The sequence below is a fragment of the Mytilus edulis genome, chromosome 3, assembly GCF_963676685.1.
Source record: "Mytilus edulis chromosome 3, xbMytEdul2.2, whole genome shotgun sequence".
Classification (NCBI taxonomy): Eukaryota; Metazoa; Mollusca; class Bivalvia; order Mytilida; family Mytilidae; genus Mytilus; species Mytilus edulis.
Genome location: NC_092346.1, coordinates 84,444,884 through 84,462,346, shown reverse-complemented (window position 1 = coordinate 84,462,346; position 17,463 = coordinate 84,444,884). Strand labels below are relative to the sequence as shown.

Sequence of the window (17,463 nt, the reverse complement as noted above, 5' to 3'; positions counted from 1 at the left end):
TGTTTTGTCCATACTTGCCCCAACTGTTCAGGGTTCGACCTCTGCGGTCGTATAAAGCTGCGCCCTGCGGAGCACCTGGTTTGTAATGTGTTTATTTGCAAAAAACTACATATATAATAACAGAAACGGATTTAGGGGGGGCCAGGGGGCCCGGGCCCCCCCTTTTTGGTTGCTTATATAGGGAATCACTGAAGCGTGATTGGAGCGGGCCCCCTCTTAGGTCAGTCAGTGGGCCCCCACTTATGAAAATTTCTGGATCCGCCACTGAATAATAATAGTAAGTAAGCAAAATCGAGACAAGTACATAAAGTTGATATTTTGAATCCTTCTATAAACATATAATATTAATAATAATTTAAAAAAAGAACAGAAAATCTGAATCTCAGGTAGCATGGATTGGGTAGATATTTTTATTACATGAAAGTTAACTTATAAAATCATTCTATTAGTTGGAGCCAGGGGTTCCAGCAGGCGTAATGGTTTATTTTTATAAAATATTATTTTTTCAATAAACAAATTTTCTTGAAGATAATTTTTTAAGGCTACAATATTTACTTGTCCACATTGCATTTTTTTTTTTTGTATATATAATATTTAGTTAATAGTATTATGAGATTTCTTTATGTAGTTTTTTTTCCTGTTTTTTTCTAATATCCCAAATAAGAGAATATCTAAATTAAGTGGTAGTTCAATTTGGACTTATATTGAATATATATTTATTAAGTTCTTCCCAAACATCAAAAACTTTTGGACATGTCCAGAATATCTGTTCTATAGTTTCTATTGAGTTCATACAGAAAGTGCATTTATTGTTTTGTGAGACTTTAATTTTGTAGAGTATTTTATTAGTTCCCAAAATTCTGTGATTAATCCTGTATTGGAGCCACTGTAATTTTGAATTTTAAGTAATGTAAAATTGCAGTCTGTATATTTTATTCCAAATAATATTATGTCTATTTGGGATTAGCGACCACTTTTCCTGTGATGTGATATTTGTTACTTTTTCATTTAAAACATTGTACATGTCTTTTGATCCTTTTGTAGATTTCATAAATATAGAAATAGTAGTTGGTATAATTGGCCCACAAGGCTTTATAAGCTGATTAAATTTAATATTAAGACTTTTCATATAGGAATAAACAGCTGACATTACGCCTTGAAATATAAGAAAGTTGGTATCAATATTATATGCTTTTTTTAAATTCCTGCCAATTCATTAAATGTCTATCATTATCAATTACATCATTTATTAGCCAGGCTCCCTTTTCAGTCTATTTTTTATACAGAGGGATTTGATTACCAATTTATTTTTATTTTTTTATTATTCCAAAGATTAGATGTGTTAAAATCATATTCCTTCTTAATAGCTACTTTAGTTTGGAGTTCAGTCCAAGCATTAAAAACTTCCTGCCAAAAAGGATTTCTAACTTGTGTTCTTGGACCTACCAAGAATAATTCATTTAATTTAACTTTTTCAGTACAAGTTAGTAACTTACAATAGTTATTAGTTTGCTTAATCATTCTTCTTATCCAAGTTAGTTTTAATCCTTTGATGCATTGTTTTAGATTTAAGGTAGCACAATACAAAGATTTTTCATCCCCAATCAGACATCTTTAAACTGATGTAATTCCCCTCATCCTTCTTTAAATTTTATAAATGAAGTACCAAAAGAAAGATGAAGGATTAATCTTTCAAATTGTGATAATTTCATTATGACATAATTAATTGTTATGTAATTAGTTGCTATATTGTGATGTCCACACCTGAATGAATTTATCTTCTTTGTTATTCATAGCATCCCAAAATATTTTATAGATTCTTGCACAACACAGTTTGACCTCAAAAACTATGTCTCAGATTTTTCCTATTGTATTTCATTCTCTCATAAATCTTCAATGAAGTTTGCAACATCAATTCATAAGAGATCACTAAATTCAATTGGATATAAAATTTGTTCTATTGATGCTTTTGGAAATCTGATACATTTTGTACACAGTTTTGGAGGTCAAGCTGTGTTGTTTAAGAATCTATAAAATATTTTGGGATGCTATATAGAACAAAGATGCTGAATTCATTCAAGAGTGGACAACACAATATAGCAACTAATTACATAACAATTGATTATGTAATAAAACACAAAGAGATGCATCTAAGGATTCTGGTGAACCATCTAAATAAGTGTGGTGTCATCAGCAGTGAGATCGAAAATTCTGAGTCTTCAATAGTAATACCTTTAATATTTTTGTTTTTTCTAAGTAATAGTCCTAAAATTTCTGCACATAACAAGAAAATGTAAGGGGATAAAGGATCCCCTTGTCTGCAACCTCTTTCAATTGTAAAAAAATCTGATAGAAAATTATTCTGTGTTATTGCTGATTTGGTATTTGTAAAAAAAGTTTTAACCCAGTGTTTTATGGAATTTCCAAAGTTGAAAAAATCAAGAACTTGTGAGTTTTACTGGGGGAGGGTTGAGATCTCACAAAACATGTGTAACCCCCTGTCCCAAGTCAGGAGCCTTTCGCCTTTGTTAGTCTTGTATGATTTTTAATTTTTATACAACCGCAAAGCATTTTTTGCGTTATATAATGCTATCATGTCGTTGTCATCTGTGTCGTCGTCTGAAAACGCATTTAGTTTCCTCACAATAAATTAAGTTTTAGTGAATGGACCATTATAAATTTTAACAGAAGGTTCAATACCACTAAAGGAAGGTTGGGATTGATTTTGGGGGTTATGGTCCAAATAGTTTTGGAATAAAGGGCCAAAAAGGGGCCCCAAAATAAGCATTTTTGTAGTTTTCAAACAATAACTTGTGTTTAAGTGTATGAATCTCTCTGAAATTATACCACAAGTTTCCATACCATGAAGGAATAGTTAGTACTGATATTGAGGGTTATGGTTCAAATAGTTTTGGAATTAGGGGCCCCAAAATAAGCATTTTTGTAGTATTCATTAAGTGTATGAATCTCTCTGAAATTATACCACAAGTTTCCATACCATTAAGGGATAGTTAGTATTGACTTTAGGGGGTTATGGCTCAAAATGTTATGGAATTAGGGACAAAAAAGGGGGAAAACTAGGTTTTTCTGGTCAATGGACAATTAAGACAATTTAAAAGCAGTGAAAGGGAGGTAATTCAAAAGCTTTAACATACAATGTTGAGTATGTTCAGATTTACCTCCCTTACACTACTTGTAAAATGTGTATAAAGAAATGTCAGATTTTGGACTAATTGCAAAAAAAGTTTGAAAAAGAAATCTTTAATTGCATTATATTGTGCAATAGATTTGTAAGATCTTGACATTTGATTTTTGTAAGAAACCCATATAATGTCAAAAATTTGATCACAATTCAAATTCAGAGCTGTATCAAGCTTAAATATTTTGTCCATACTTGCCCCAACTGTGCAGGGTTTGACCTCTGCGGTTGTATAAAGCTGGGTCCTGCGGAGCACCTGGCTGTTTCAAGTGTATATTTCTTGGTTAAGTATGACATCCATTATCACTTAACCAGTACACATTTTTGTTTAGGGGCCAGTTGTTAGTCTTGCATGTTTTTTTTTTAAATTTTAGTTCATTTATATGTTTTGGAGTTTAGTAAGACATCCATTTCACTGAACTAGAACACAATTTTATTTAGGGAGTCAGCCTACGGGTGCACGATTTTCTTGCTACGCTGATGAAAAATTGGTGGTTGTTGTCTCTTTGACATATTCCCCAATTGAACTCCATTCTTAATTTTACAGTAGATTCCGGTTATTTGCATAGCCTATTTGTCAGACAAAATTATGCAATAAAGCGGAGTATGCTTATATCCGAAAAGCAAAATGACAGAGCCAAATAACATCGATAGAACAGATCAGGTAAAAGAAATCCCTGAAGAAAGATGAACGTCTGTAATCCACATACAATATACTGAATGTTGATTTATTCTAATAAAAATGTTATGTCTACTCTAGTGTCATATGTGTTATTTTATTTTGTTTCTTTAAATAAAGATTATAAACACGTTTAGTTTTAGTTTATTTGCATTCAGACTTTCCTTTACCTGGGATACGAAAATAAACTGTTCTAAAAATAGATTTGTTTCTATGACCCATATGTACAATGTTCATTGTTAGGCTTTGATTAAAATAAACTTTTAAACAATACTTCACAGTTTATAATTATTTTAACAATTGATGTGTAATGAATTGCTGTTGATATGCAGTTGGGCACTGAAGTAACAACTTGTTAGTTTCGTATATGCAAAGCAGTAATGGTGGGGCCCTGTACGGGTTAATTCATGGACACAAGTGTTGAAAGTGGGAAAATATAATAATTAAAAGTAAATGCTCTTTTCATAAAATATTAAAAACAAATGATTGATGTATAAAATTCTTTAACCATATGTAAATGCCCTATAATATTAACATTAATACAGATCACCCCAAGCCCAATAGAGATAGAGTTCACATTGGTTATGATCGATAATTAGCAGGAGTTTTTGTTTTAAAAATTAACCCCAAATGTAATCTATGGACAATTGTTTAAATCCAATCAATTAATCAACACCCTTTGAAGTAGAATGGTCAGTGTTTTTACAACAATTATCTGTTTGACATTTTTATGACCTTGAGGCTTAAAATAGAACATGGGAAACTTTACCTGTGTAGACATCGAGGTTTATTTTTAAATCAAATTCCATAATATAAACACGAAAGAAACTGTTTTAAAACTTTATTTCAATAACACAAAAGTAAATATGAAATAATAACGAAAATAAGGATGCATTCAAGAAAAATATACTTACCAAATGACCGTTTCCGGTAAAAAAATCTCGTCAGTTTTAACTAAGCATATCTAGATGGCAATAATTTTCTATGCAATAAACCGAAAGGCCACTTGTAGAGCTATGCATATAACCGGACAATTTAACACTAGATGAATGGGAAATGGTTTTGTGCAGGAGAAAACTATGCAATTAACCGAATTATGCTATTAAGCGGTATGCAATTAAGTGGAATCGACTGTATTACTTTTAAATGCAACAAAATCTGATGCAAGGTACAGTATTTCCAACAAAAGACCTCTTCAATGCACTGAAACAAACCTTCTTTTTTTTTATAAATTTAGTAAAGATGTCAAAAGATGGCAATTGGTCACATGGCTAAGTGAATGAAAAGCTGAACAACTCTTACTTCTTGATGGAACAAATTCAATGATGGTTTGGTAACACAAACAAATAAAACTGACCAGCAAATACAGTTTATTTTGACTAAATATCACATTCAATAAACTGGAATGAAAATAAACAGATCATTATTTATAATAATCATCTAATTGCTACTGATTATGTTGTAATTAAGTGCCAATCTGTATAAGAATCGATGACAAACAAAAAACCCACTTAAGTTAACATTGGTTTAAGTTCAAAATGTATAATGGTACATAAAATACCATTAGTTTCCATTTCCTGTTTTTGTATTTCTAGATATTATTTGTTTGAAATGTACTAAAAATTACCAAATAAGGGGGAGTTAACTCTGTAACTTGCAAGCACTCTAACCAAAAGTTATGTGGAGAATTCTTTAATTACCAGACAAGAAGAAACAAAAGACCTACCATTTCTAACTCAGGACGAGGGTAACTTAGAAATAGAATGGTTAGGTTGGCTGGTTTTTCCAGTTATGTTTTTCAATTCTTCTAAATTGTGTGATTCTTACAAAGACTTGGCACTTAACTGACAAAGTTTCCTTTTTGTCAAATTGGCTGTAAAAATATGATGTTTTCTACACTCTTATCAGTACAAATTTTACTGTTTAATCTGAGTGCAGACTGCAATAATGACCAGATGTAATGTTTTTTTAGACATGTATATGCATATTACCATATTAGCCTTTAAAAAATATTTTTTTCTTACTTCAATTACACACAATAACATACAATATTCAAAACTAAAATTCATTATATATTTTTGTTCCTAAGATTAATTGAAAAATATTTGGATTTGTAGCCAGTTAGATATATTTTCATTTGTTTGTTCAATATACATTCATTAGCTAGAATCTGTAATCAATTATGCAAAAAATCTTACTATTGAACTTGATTTTAAGCCAGTCATGAAAAATTTCAATATGCTTACTTTAGTCTTAAGAATTTTTGTGAAACTGTTTACAGGACCATTACAAAACTAGTAATATTAATTTTTATTACAGTTTTTGAAAACAATTATTTAAATCATAATTTATAAAATCTGTACTCTTGCCAGATTTAACATTCCTGAGTAGGACAATTAGTAAAACACTGTCTGAATTACTTACTTCATCTAAGAAATTTACAAAATGAATATAGTTTTTGAATATTTTCTAAACGATGCATGCTTTGAATGGAAAATGCAAGTCATTTAATATTATTTGGTCATGATACTTACAAAGAATCACCACTTTTTATGGTCATAACAAATTAAAACAAAGAATCAGCAATTTTTATGGTCATACATTTTGTAATACCTTAAAAGAAAGAATCGGCACTTTTAACAATCATAATACCTTAAATTAAAGATATAGCACTATTTATGATCTTGATATATTTAACAAAACTCAGCACGTTTTATGGTCATAATACCTTGAAACAAGGGTAAACACTCTTACAAAATACAGATGAAAAGATGTATGAAACCTTATGATTAAGAAACAGTGAAAACATAAAACAATTATACTGTAGTTTCTTCTTTCTATATATATACTGCGTGAAATTATTTCACTTACAAATCTTCAGCTAAAATTTGAGTCGAAATAATAATAAGTTGTTTCACAAGTTGTTCACATGACAAATAGAGAGGTAGAATAGTTTAAAGTTTTACTTAAAGTTCTATACCAGGTAATATTCTGTGAGGAACCATTGAATTGAGAGAAAATATCATATCAAAGACTCAGTCACTCTATTTGTCTGGTTGTACTGTTTGCTTTTTAAACAATAAACTATAATGAATTTGAATATAATGGAAATATAAAAGGTTACAATGGCAAAAAAATAACTACATAATGGAAGGTTAGCAACTTCTATAGGTCTGCAAAATTTCTGTAAAGTTCAAAGATATGAAAACAAAATTTGGTACCAGCTTGTTAAAATTTTGAAAAATGGAAAAAGTTCCTCAAATATTTCCATAATAGCAGGTGCCTAACTATAATATATGTTTCATAATTCTGTTATCCACCAGTTTAACATGCTCACATGAAGCTAGATACTATACAGGAAGCTCTGATTCATAGAACCTGAGAAAACTGTGACAAAAATATCATCAATGCCAATTACGAGGAAAAATATATAAGTATTTAGTATTAAAACTGGAAGTTGACAAGATATAAATGTAAAAACACATCACTCAGTATAGAATGCTCTCAGGAAGCTTGTTATGAAATTTCAGGAATCTGTGACTTACGATTAAATGTTTAACATTTAAGATAGTACAAATACATTTGATTTATTCATACAACAGAAATGAATTTGGTAACCCCCATGAATTTTATATCAACGCAACTGAAATTTAAGAGTCAAATCTTTTTCTGTATGTATTTTGGTGTCAAAATCTTTTACCACACATGTAATTGTAAGAATTCGAATTGTATAAATTAATTAACTTATATCCATTTATAATAATGTAGAAAACTAGAAAATCTATAAACTAAAGAATATATTTATAGACAACCAACAGAAATTATCTCTTTCTGTGATGTTTTGTTCAAATATTGCACTTATCTGAAATTGCCTATATTTCTCCATAAATAAGCCATAACAAAACTGAAATATCTAGAAAAGTAAGTCATGACAATATATTTTACATACCAAAATTGTATCATACCTTCATATAAAGGGACTAGGTTTACACTTTCACAAAAACTGAATAACACTAAAAAGTGAGGTAAATTTAAAAAAGTCAGACATATGAACAAAAAGGAGACTTCATAAATCAAAGATGTACATCCAAAAAATATATTGACTTTTTCGGTCTAACAACTTTTAAGTTTAAATACAACCTAAACATGATTAAGTAATAACTCTGTTTTGTCTTCACTCATGTGAACTAAGTATAAGCTTTCCCTTTGATATTTTGATTCATGACTTTAATTTCTATTCAATGTTTTAGAAAAAATGTGAAAACATTTAAAAATGAATCTACAGTAAATTATGGCACATTTTTTGGTTTTCTATGATATCTATTGCACCAGTCCCTGAGCTTGCATAGTTTTTATTCCTCGTAAGGCTTTTTTGGCAGCAGCACTTTTAGCAATCCTGTAATTTCTTCCGACACCAGTAAACACCCCTTTGCTAACAACATTCACTGAGACTCGTATTTTTCCCTCTAATGTTCTCTCTGGTTTCCTGAAAAATGAAGAAAATTTCAATAATGTTTAAGTATTAATTTCTCATATGTTCCCAGCATCTACATGACATGTAAAAATAGTACAGTGTCTGAGAACTAGTCATACAAAAGTAAACCTACTGTTGTATTGTCAAACAGCAAAAGTAAATCCTCATGATTTCAAATACAGTATATCAGGGAAACATTGGCATAGATTTTTACTTGTGATATGATCACTAAAGACAATTTACATTATTTATTTTTATACTTTTTTGCTGGGTTTCATTTTAGCTACATGTATTTGAAAGTACCTCAATTAGTATATTTACATAAGAAATGAGTTCAATGATGTAAAATTTAAAAGATTTATAGCATTCACAAAAATAGCTTAACATTATGTTGATGCTTTCTTTGAAAGTTGCGTTGCTGTCTGATTGATGTTTCTTTCATAGATGTTGGGAATAAGTAAATCAGATAACAACCCATTAACAAAAATAATAAAAGACATCTCAAGTCCACTGTGATGCATAACATTCTAGTGTCATCTACTTTCTCATGTTTTAGATTGAATATTCATAAATTGAAATACTTTAGTATCATTCTTTGTACTCAATTTTGTCATTGGTTAGCTATCAAAAATAAATATAAACTTACTCAAATTTAGCTGTCTCTGGCTCCATCTCAAGAAGTTCTCTGACCGGGGACTTAGGAATACTCTTCAGATATTTTTCTGTTGATTAAACAATCAATAACTAAAGTGAATTGTATACTCCTACTGGTATTTCAAATTATATTCAAAGAGGATCTGTTAAAACTTTTTGGTTATTACAATTTGTCTTGCATGTGTCATAATAAATTATTCATATAAATTAAACACGTTTATGCAATAAAGTCTAAAGGAGCATGTATTTCTAAAGGGTAAAATGTGCTGGTCAGGGTTACTGATTGTTGTTCTTTTAAACCGTTATAATATCTAGGTTGAAATCAACCCAGTTATGCTAAAATAAATATATCAGACAATGCAAAAAATTACTGTAACTTACAGGATTTAAACATAAACAATAGCATGTGTGTCACTAACTGGAGCAAACCCTCTAAGAGTTCCTAATTTTTTATTTTTTTTGTAGGTTTGGTTTGTGTTGCTCATCTTTAAGTTTAGGTGTTTGGTTTTATGGACTTTTTGGGTTTTGTTTTTGATCATTGTATTGTCTGTCTCTACTTAAATTATGGTGGGCTTACCACACCAGCGAAGTGATAAGGAAACATTGCCCTAGAAATCATGACTCCAAAAGAAGTTTTAGTCACCCCCAAACTATCAGTGAAATAACCCAAGTTGCTTCATGATCTTAAAATTTCTCTATCAAAATGCAGTTCTTTTATTTTTTGTCATTGTAACATAAGCTTTCATGAGTCCTATAAATGTGAAATAAAAATGAAATTTATTTTTTGGGTATATTCAGATGTATAAAAAATAGTTGTGATTTGTAGTGAAATATACTTGGAAACATAACAATTTGTTTATCATTGAGTAAAGACAATTAAAAAGAACAATATCAGTGTTCTACTTCTTATAATTTCTGTTTGATAAATCAAGAATATTGGTTAACCCTGCCACATTGTTATGTCCCTTTCCAGTGGCACGTTATTCATTGTTTTTGGTTGGTGACTGTCACAATTGACATCTTTTCTTTAGTATAATTCAGGCCCTTTAAGATTGTTTTACATTTTGTTATCCTGGACATTTTACAGCTTTAATGACTGAATGTTAAATGGTAGATTTGCCTCCAATGTCATACTTATGTGTTTGGCTGCCACATTAAATCACATTTCCTTGTCATTTTAAATATTGATCATTTATGATGTTGTTTGTTTTTGTATCATCCCTTTTGTATCTTGTAACTTTTTTCACATACTGCTATTACTACTATTTCAATTCTTACCTATTTGTGGTTTCATAATTCTATAATAAACCCTCCAAACTGTGTCTAAAGACATCCCACTATCCAGGTATATAGCACCAGCTAATGATTCAAATATATCCCCTAAGGCTTTGGGAACTTCTAGTTCTACTTTCACTTCATCGTCTCCTTCTTCCTGCTTTTTAAGGAGAGAAGGGATACCAGTCAGTAAAACAGAAATCCAAATACACAAATAAAAACATTTAATTATCAACATAGTATCTTTAGCAATAGACAAATTTCTTTACAAAATGTTAAAATGCCAAGAGTCTATTTCTAGTGTATCATGTTTGTTTTGGAGATACAAAGGAAATATTTAATTAAAAGGTGTACATACAATACCTTACACCATATTCATAGGCCAGATTCAATTCAGTTCATGTGCCAAAGTTACTTTTTCTCAATTCATTTAAGTGCTCAAGTGCCTTTTTCAAAAATTTCACTTGCTGTTCTCAAATCTGAATAGAAAACTTTTACGGTAAATCAAATCTTACCTCCTCATCTTCTAGATCAATCTCATCTTCTCTCTCCTTCTGCCTCGTAACAAACTTCTCTATAACATTGAACAGTGGAGGAGATATAGCCTTGAAGAACTTATGGAAGTCCCATTTAACAGCAAGTGCAGCAAAAATATTATTATTGACTAGAGCTGACCGTAAGTCAGTAAGTACACCGGGTGAATATTTACACGCGTCTTCGTACAGATGTCGTGTTATCACATAATCTAATATTGCATCACCTAAAAATTCTAACCTGAAAAAAGAGGAACAATTTAGGACATGTTAATAATTTTTCACAATCACTGAATCAGCATTAATATGTAACCAAACTTATTGGGAGAGAAGAAAGAAACATATAGAGAAAAAACATTTTCAAAAAGCAAAGTATTGAAAATACTCTAAACTAACTTATTTTCCCAGATACATTTGCATTTAGCCCTTTTACGCCATTTTTTTTTTTTGTGCCAGCAAACATAGAGCGAAAAATTCATTAAGAACATTCAAGTAAATGCTAAACTATCTGACTATTAAATAACATTCAATGTGTCTTCATATCATATCTTTGCTACTGAAAGTCTTGTCTGCAAAAATGTATAAGTGTAAAAAAAATTTGTAAGGGTTGTGGAACCCAGTGTCTCGTCTACTTTTGCTGTAAATCGCAGGCTTAACAAAAACGAGGAAAAAAATTAATAAAAATATTCCTCTTGATACTATCTTTTGATTGTAAAAAGCTTCTGTCCAAGTTTGGTAAACATCCAAGATAGTTTATGAATCTAATAAATGTTTTAATAACTTTAACTGCAGACTGTATATAATGTTAACTGGAAAAAAAAAAACTAAGTCCATTTATAAGTAAAATACAGATACACAGGTACAAAATATTAACAAAATTTCCTTCTAGATACTAGCTTTTGATCATAAACAAGCTTCTGTCCAAGTTGGGTACAAATTTATAGTAGTATAAGAAATTAAGTTATTATTTTTTTTTAAATTTAACCACAGAGTGCATGAATGTGTTGTTTCCTGGCTTGTTTCCTGGCAGAAAATCTAAGTCCATTTAAAAGTAAAATACGGAAAAAATGGATTATTTTTTTTACAAAATTTACTTCTGGGTACTATCTTAAGATCATAAACAAGCTTCTGTCCAAGTTTGGTGCAAACCCAGCATAGTTTGAGAAAGTTATTAAAATTTAAAAAACTTTAACCCCAGAGTGAATGTAATGTTTCCCCACAGAAAAACTAAGTCCATTTATAAGTAAAATACAGATTTTTTTTTTTTTTTTTTTGCAAACTTTCCTTCTGAATACTACTATCTTATCAATATAAACAAGCTTCTGTCCAAGTTTGGTAGAAATCCAGTGTAGTTTAAGAAAGTTATTCAAATTTTAAAAACTTTTAACCACAGAGTGAATGTAATGTTTCCCCGCAGAAAAACTAAGTCCATTTATATATAAAATACAGAAAAAATGGAATTTTATTTTTACAAAATTTACTTCTGGATACTATCTTATGATCCTAAACAAGCTTCTGTCCAAGTTTGGTAGAAATCCAGTATAGTTTAAGAAAGTTATTAAAATTTCAAAAACTTTAACCACAGAGTGAATATTTGTGGACGCCGACGACACTGACTACGACAGAATGTAGGATCGCTTAGTCTCGCTTTTTCGACTAAAGTCGAAGGCTCGACAAAAAGTAGCTCAAGGCTAATTAAACAAGAATGTGTCCACAGTACACGGATGCCCCACTCGCACTATCATTTTCTATGTTTAAAGGACTGTGAAATTGGACTAAATTCTCTAATTTGGCATTAAAATTAGAATGATCTTATGAAAGGGAACATGTATACTAAGTTTCAAGTTGATTGGACTTCTACTTTATCAAAAACTACCTTGACCAAAAACTTTAACCTGAAATTTGCACTATCATTTTCTATGTTCAGTGAACCGTAAAATTGGGGTCAAAACTCTAATTTGGCATTTAAATTAGAAAGATCATATCATAGGGCACATGTATACTAAGTTTCAAGTTGATTGGACTTCAACTTCATCAAAAACTACCTTGACCAAAAACTTTAACCTGAAGCCAAAAACTTTAACCTGAAATTTGCACTATCATTTTCTATGTTCAGTGAACCGTAAAATTGGGGTCAAAACTCTAATTTGGCATTTAAATTAGAAAGATCATATCATAGGGCACATGTATACTAAGTTTCAAGTTGATTGGACTTCAACTTCATCAAAAACTACCTTGACCAAAAACTTTAACCTGAAGCCAAAAACTTTAACCTGAAATTTGCACTATCATTTTCTATGTTCAGTGAACCGTAAAATTGGGGTCAAAACTCTAATTTGGCATTTAAATTAGAAAGATCATATCATAGGGCACATGTATACTAAGTTTCAAGTTGATTGGACTTCAACTTCATCAAAAACTACCTTGACCAAAAACTTTAACCTGAAGCGGGACAGACGGACGAACGAACGAACGAACGAACAGACGGACGGACGAACGGACGCACAGACCAGAAAACATAATGCCCCTCTACTATCGTAGGTGGGGCATAAAAATTGACATACATAAGATAACCATATAATACTAGAATTCAAGTTTGTCAGTTAGGGACAAATAAGCTTTGCAGAAACATGAAGCAATTCAACGACCAAACACAAAGTTGTTAGGATATAGCCAAAATTTGTATGAAGAACATTATAGGGGTGGCAAATGAAAGTACATTGGTTATAATGACATTAAAGATAGATTCCATTTAATATCCGATTATTAATAAATAAACCAACCTTTGGTAACAATCTGTTACTGTGTTATAATGATATGAAGCATGAGTAAAGGCCTGTAGTAGATATGCTCGGTCTTTGAAATGGTAGTGGATTTTTTCCTCCAGTTTGTCAAAACCAATCAACAGATGTTGAAGCTGATTGACAGAATCTGGTTCCCCATCAAATAGTGGAGAGCTTGGACATGATAATACATGTGTGTCTACGCAACCAGTCTGAAATGTAAAAATTGCTTACATACATGTTCTGCTTGTGTTCTGCCACTTTGTTAATTTTCATAAGATTTTGCACTGTTTTAAATAAAATCAATGAATTCTGACATTATTAAATGAGTATCTCTCTAACTGAATACAAGTGACTTAGTGGTTCAAGCAAAGTAAGCAAATTATAAATAAGGTGATTTCTTAGTCTATCCATCTAACACATGTAACATTGATTATGACTATAAGTTGTAACAGTATACTACAAATAAATACCTGCTGTAAAGATTTTTTCTGAGGTAGAACTCGGAGACCCAACCATGACATGAACCTCAATGCCACTTTTTTCCCACAACTTGTGAGGTAACAACCTATCAATGACTCAACACAGTCAGCTATACTCTTATCTGGCAAGCTATGAAGAGTCTGTAAGCAGTAGGGGATCAAACAATCAGATGAATCAGATCTATCTTCCTCTTCAACATTGGCTTGAATTTCCTTCAGTTCTTTATTAAATTCATTTTCCTCTTTTGAACAGGGGACATATTTGTCCCATCCATTAGTTAAATGATGTGAATGACTATCAATTTTAATGTCACAAAAGTTCACTGCGGAACTGCTTCCAGGTATTTTGTCTACTTTTGTTGCCAATAAGACTTTTGGCACAGGCCCTTTCCTTTTTTCCTCATTAATTAGATATCCAGGTGGCAACCAATTCTCATAGGGTTCAAATTTTGTTGAGATCATACATTCAGCTAAACCTTTCTTTTTACCTAATCTGTACAAATTGCAATTACTAACTTGTTTGCTACGTAAATAACTTAACTTTCCTTCATGAACTCCAGGATATGTACAGAAAAGATAAACAGTGATAGCATACTTAAGGAATGAATCACCAATTGTCTCCAATCTTTCAAGGCTAAAAAAATCATTTGCATTAGACATGGTCAGGGCCTGTAAAATCATACATGGTGAAGGACCTATAAAATCTCCAGTCACCACATCAGTATCAAATGACATTAGCTTATCAAGCTCTTCTTCCGTCACTTCAACATCTTCTTCCTTTTTCTTCATTGGTTTTCCTCCGAAGTGTCCCACCTGATTGAACACATCCTGTTCTACAACCTGTTCTGGAGAACTGGTTCCATTTTGTTCAGTAGAATCATGTGATTGATTCATTTGTATTTCTATTTCTTTGTTCATATTGTTCTCATTCTCAGATTTAGACAGCACTAATTTGTCAAATTCACAACAAACTTCAGCAGTTTGTACAGGGTTTGAGGATAATTGAGACACAGTATCTGACGACTGATTATCTGGTATCTCTGGAATGTCAGTATCATTTGGCCAGCCATTTGTGGATACAACAGATTTATCAGTATTTTCATTGGTTTCTAAAGATTTATCAACATCTTGGAATGTTTCTGCACACTTTGAGGTTTTCTCATCAACTACATTAATAACATTAGTATGATTAAAATCATCTTTGACCTGACTGTTAATATCACAACCATTACTACTGAAAGACTTTTCTACACTTTTTCCTGTTTGATCAGCTTCATCATCATCAGACTGCTCAGTGAAGGGATTCATGTCCAGAGGAATACCATCAGTTTCTTCATCTTTGAGAAAAGAGAAACTCAAAGCATCATAGATAAATCCCTCAGGAATTGAGGATTGTCCTATATTAGCACCTTCTGTAATTATAATTCTAAGTTCCTCAGCCACTAATAAGCAGTTCATTCTGTAAAGAATTGTTGGTAAACAAACAGCCTTTCTCCAAAAAGAGGCTGGAAATACATGGATTTCACACAATTCTGGAATAAGAATTTGCTTCTGTTGTAAATTTTCACGTCTTGCTTTCTTCGTCTCTGCACTACTTGTTGGCAATGCCACGCCTTTTTGATTCAAATATCGTGGAGTTAATAAATTGAGCCGAGCAGATGTATGATCAACATCCAGTAATGGTTGCTCATAATTTGTGATTGATAAACCATACTTGGTTATATAATATTCAGCAAAAGTTTTATATAGTTCTGGGGATGGAAATGGAGATGCTGGGTTGAGATCCATTCTGATTTCAGCTACGTAGAAATGTTGAGGCTGATCAATATTCCTGTATCCTGGCATTACAACACCATCTTCATAATCTGTTTTGGTAAATTCAAAAAGTTCTCTTTCTGTATCATATATGTTTCTTCTCTCATGGAGCTTATAATTTTCTACTTTTTCAATAAACTCCCAATCAACAGGAATTTCTTCTGTAGCTGAAAAAAAGATTTAAAAAAAATGTTTTAAAAACATCAATAATATTTTATCATCAGTAATTACAACATGTACAATTGCCAATGCAAATTTTGAAAATTAACATAATATCACATACTTATTAATATTTGAAATGACTTTTTAAAGGTAAATATAGCCTATAAATATATAGAAATTACTACAAAATATATAACACTGACTGATTATTGATTAACATGGCACATAAGTGGAATTTTCTGTAAATATGCAAGCTAAATCTCTTCTTATGACGTTATTGTTTTGCAGATTAAATTAAATAATAGTTCATTTTTATGACAAATTGCTTCTTTAGCGCAGCTTGATACGACCGCAAAAGGTCCAACCCTGAACAGTTGGGGCAAACATGGACACAATATTCTCGCTTGACACAGGTCTGAATTCAGATTGTAATTAAATATTTGACACATAATAGGTTTCTGACACAGAATAACTGCAGTGAACATAATAGGTTTCTGACACAGAATAACTGCAGTGAACATCATAGGTTTCTGACACAGAATAACTGCAGTAATTTTGTTAGCGCTCGTCACTTTCGTAATTTACGAAGTGGTTTTCGCATTGACAAAAGTATTTCAAATCAATTTCGTCACTTAAATTTGAAAGTGTAAAAATATTTTCGCATTAAAATACTATAAATTTACCTGTCTTTATGGCTTTGACAAGTTTATGACCCCCAGGTAATTAACATTTGCAACAGGTGTTACAAGTTGTGATTACAACTAATCCGCTTATCGCCATCCGATTGGTCACTAATCCGTTAATTAATAAACCTAATAATTGACCATCATAACTATTTTCCCCAGGAAAATCAGTCAAACCCCTATCAAAAACTTTCGTCAATTTCCATTTAAAATATAGAACTTTATTAAAACTGTTCAGTTTGTTCATGGGGACATTCCTGATCAACAAAATTGGATTCCAATTTTTTAAAACAACGAATCACAGCAGAAATTAACTTGCAATGATTATCTCACTTCATAATCATTATCCTTATAAAACGTCTAGATCAATATTTGGATATCATTTCTATTAAGTTGGAACTGTATAAAATCCTTTTTGGAACGATTATAATGACTGTAAGGAGGTTGTAAACAAATCAAGAATAGTCAATAGATCATGTTTTCTACTTTCGGTTTTAAAATGAAATGAAATGGTTAGACACAGTGACATGTGAATACGGTACTAAATTCAAAATGAATCCGAATTCATCAGGAAATTGTCATTTTTCAATTTAAATTCCTTTAGTAAGAGATGTATATTTGTCTCTCTTGTTTAATTGACACTAAATTATTTTGTATTTTACATTTTTAAATACTCATAAGAATACTTTCACGCATGCGTAGCACGCAGTACAGGAAGCACCTG

The 17,463-nt window shown here is 31.1% G+C and overlaps 1 protein-coding gene across 2 annotated transcripts in view; it reads right to left on the bottom strand.

Annotated features, from left to right (window-relative positions):
* Nucleotides 1-5,231: 5,231 nt before the first annotated feature.
* The window catches only part of LOC139514577 (endoribonuclease Dicer-like), a 30,171-nt gene continuing 17,939 nt past the window's right edge, over nucleotides 5,232-17,463 (bottom strand). For both annotated transcript variants that reach the window (XM_071303968.1, XM_071303969.1), the window contains exons 12-17: nucleotides 14,071-16,061; nucleotides 13,598-13,809; nucleotides 10,797-11,055; nucleotides 10,285-10,441; nucleotides 8,999-9,074; nucleotides 5,232-8,364 (exon numbers count right to left, since the gene is read on the bottom strand). In XM_071303968.1, the coding sequence (XP_071160069.1) occupies nucleotides 8,199-8,364; nucleotides 8,999-9,074; nucleotides 10,285-10,441; nucleotides 10,797-11,055; nucleotides 13,598-13,809; nucleotides 14,071-16,061 (2,861 nt within the window). In that variant the 3' untranslated portion in view covers nucleotides 5,232-8,198. The remainder of the gene's footprint in view (nucleotides 8,365-8,998; nucleotides 9,075-10,284; nucleotides 10,442-10,796; nucleotides 11,056-13,597; nucleotides 13,810-14,070; nucleotides 16,062-17,463) is intronic.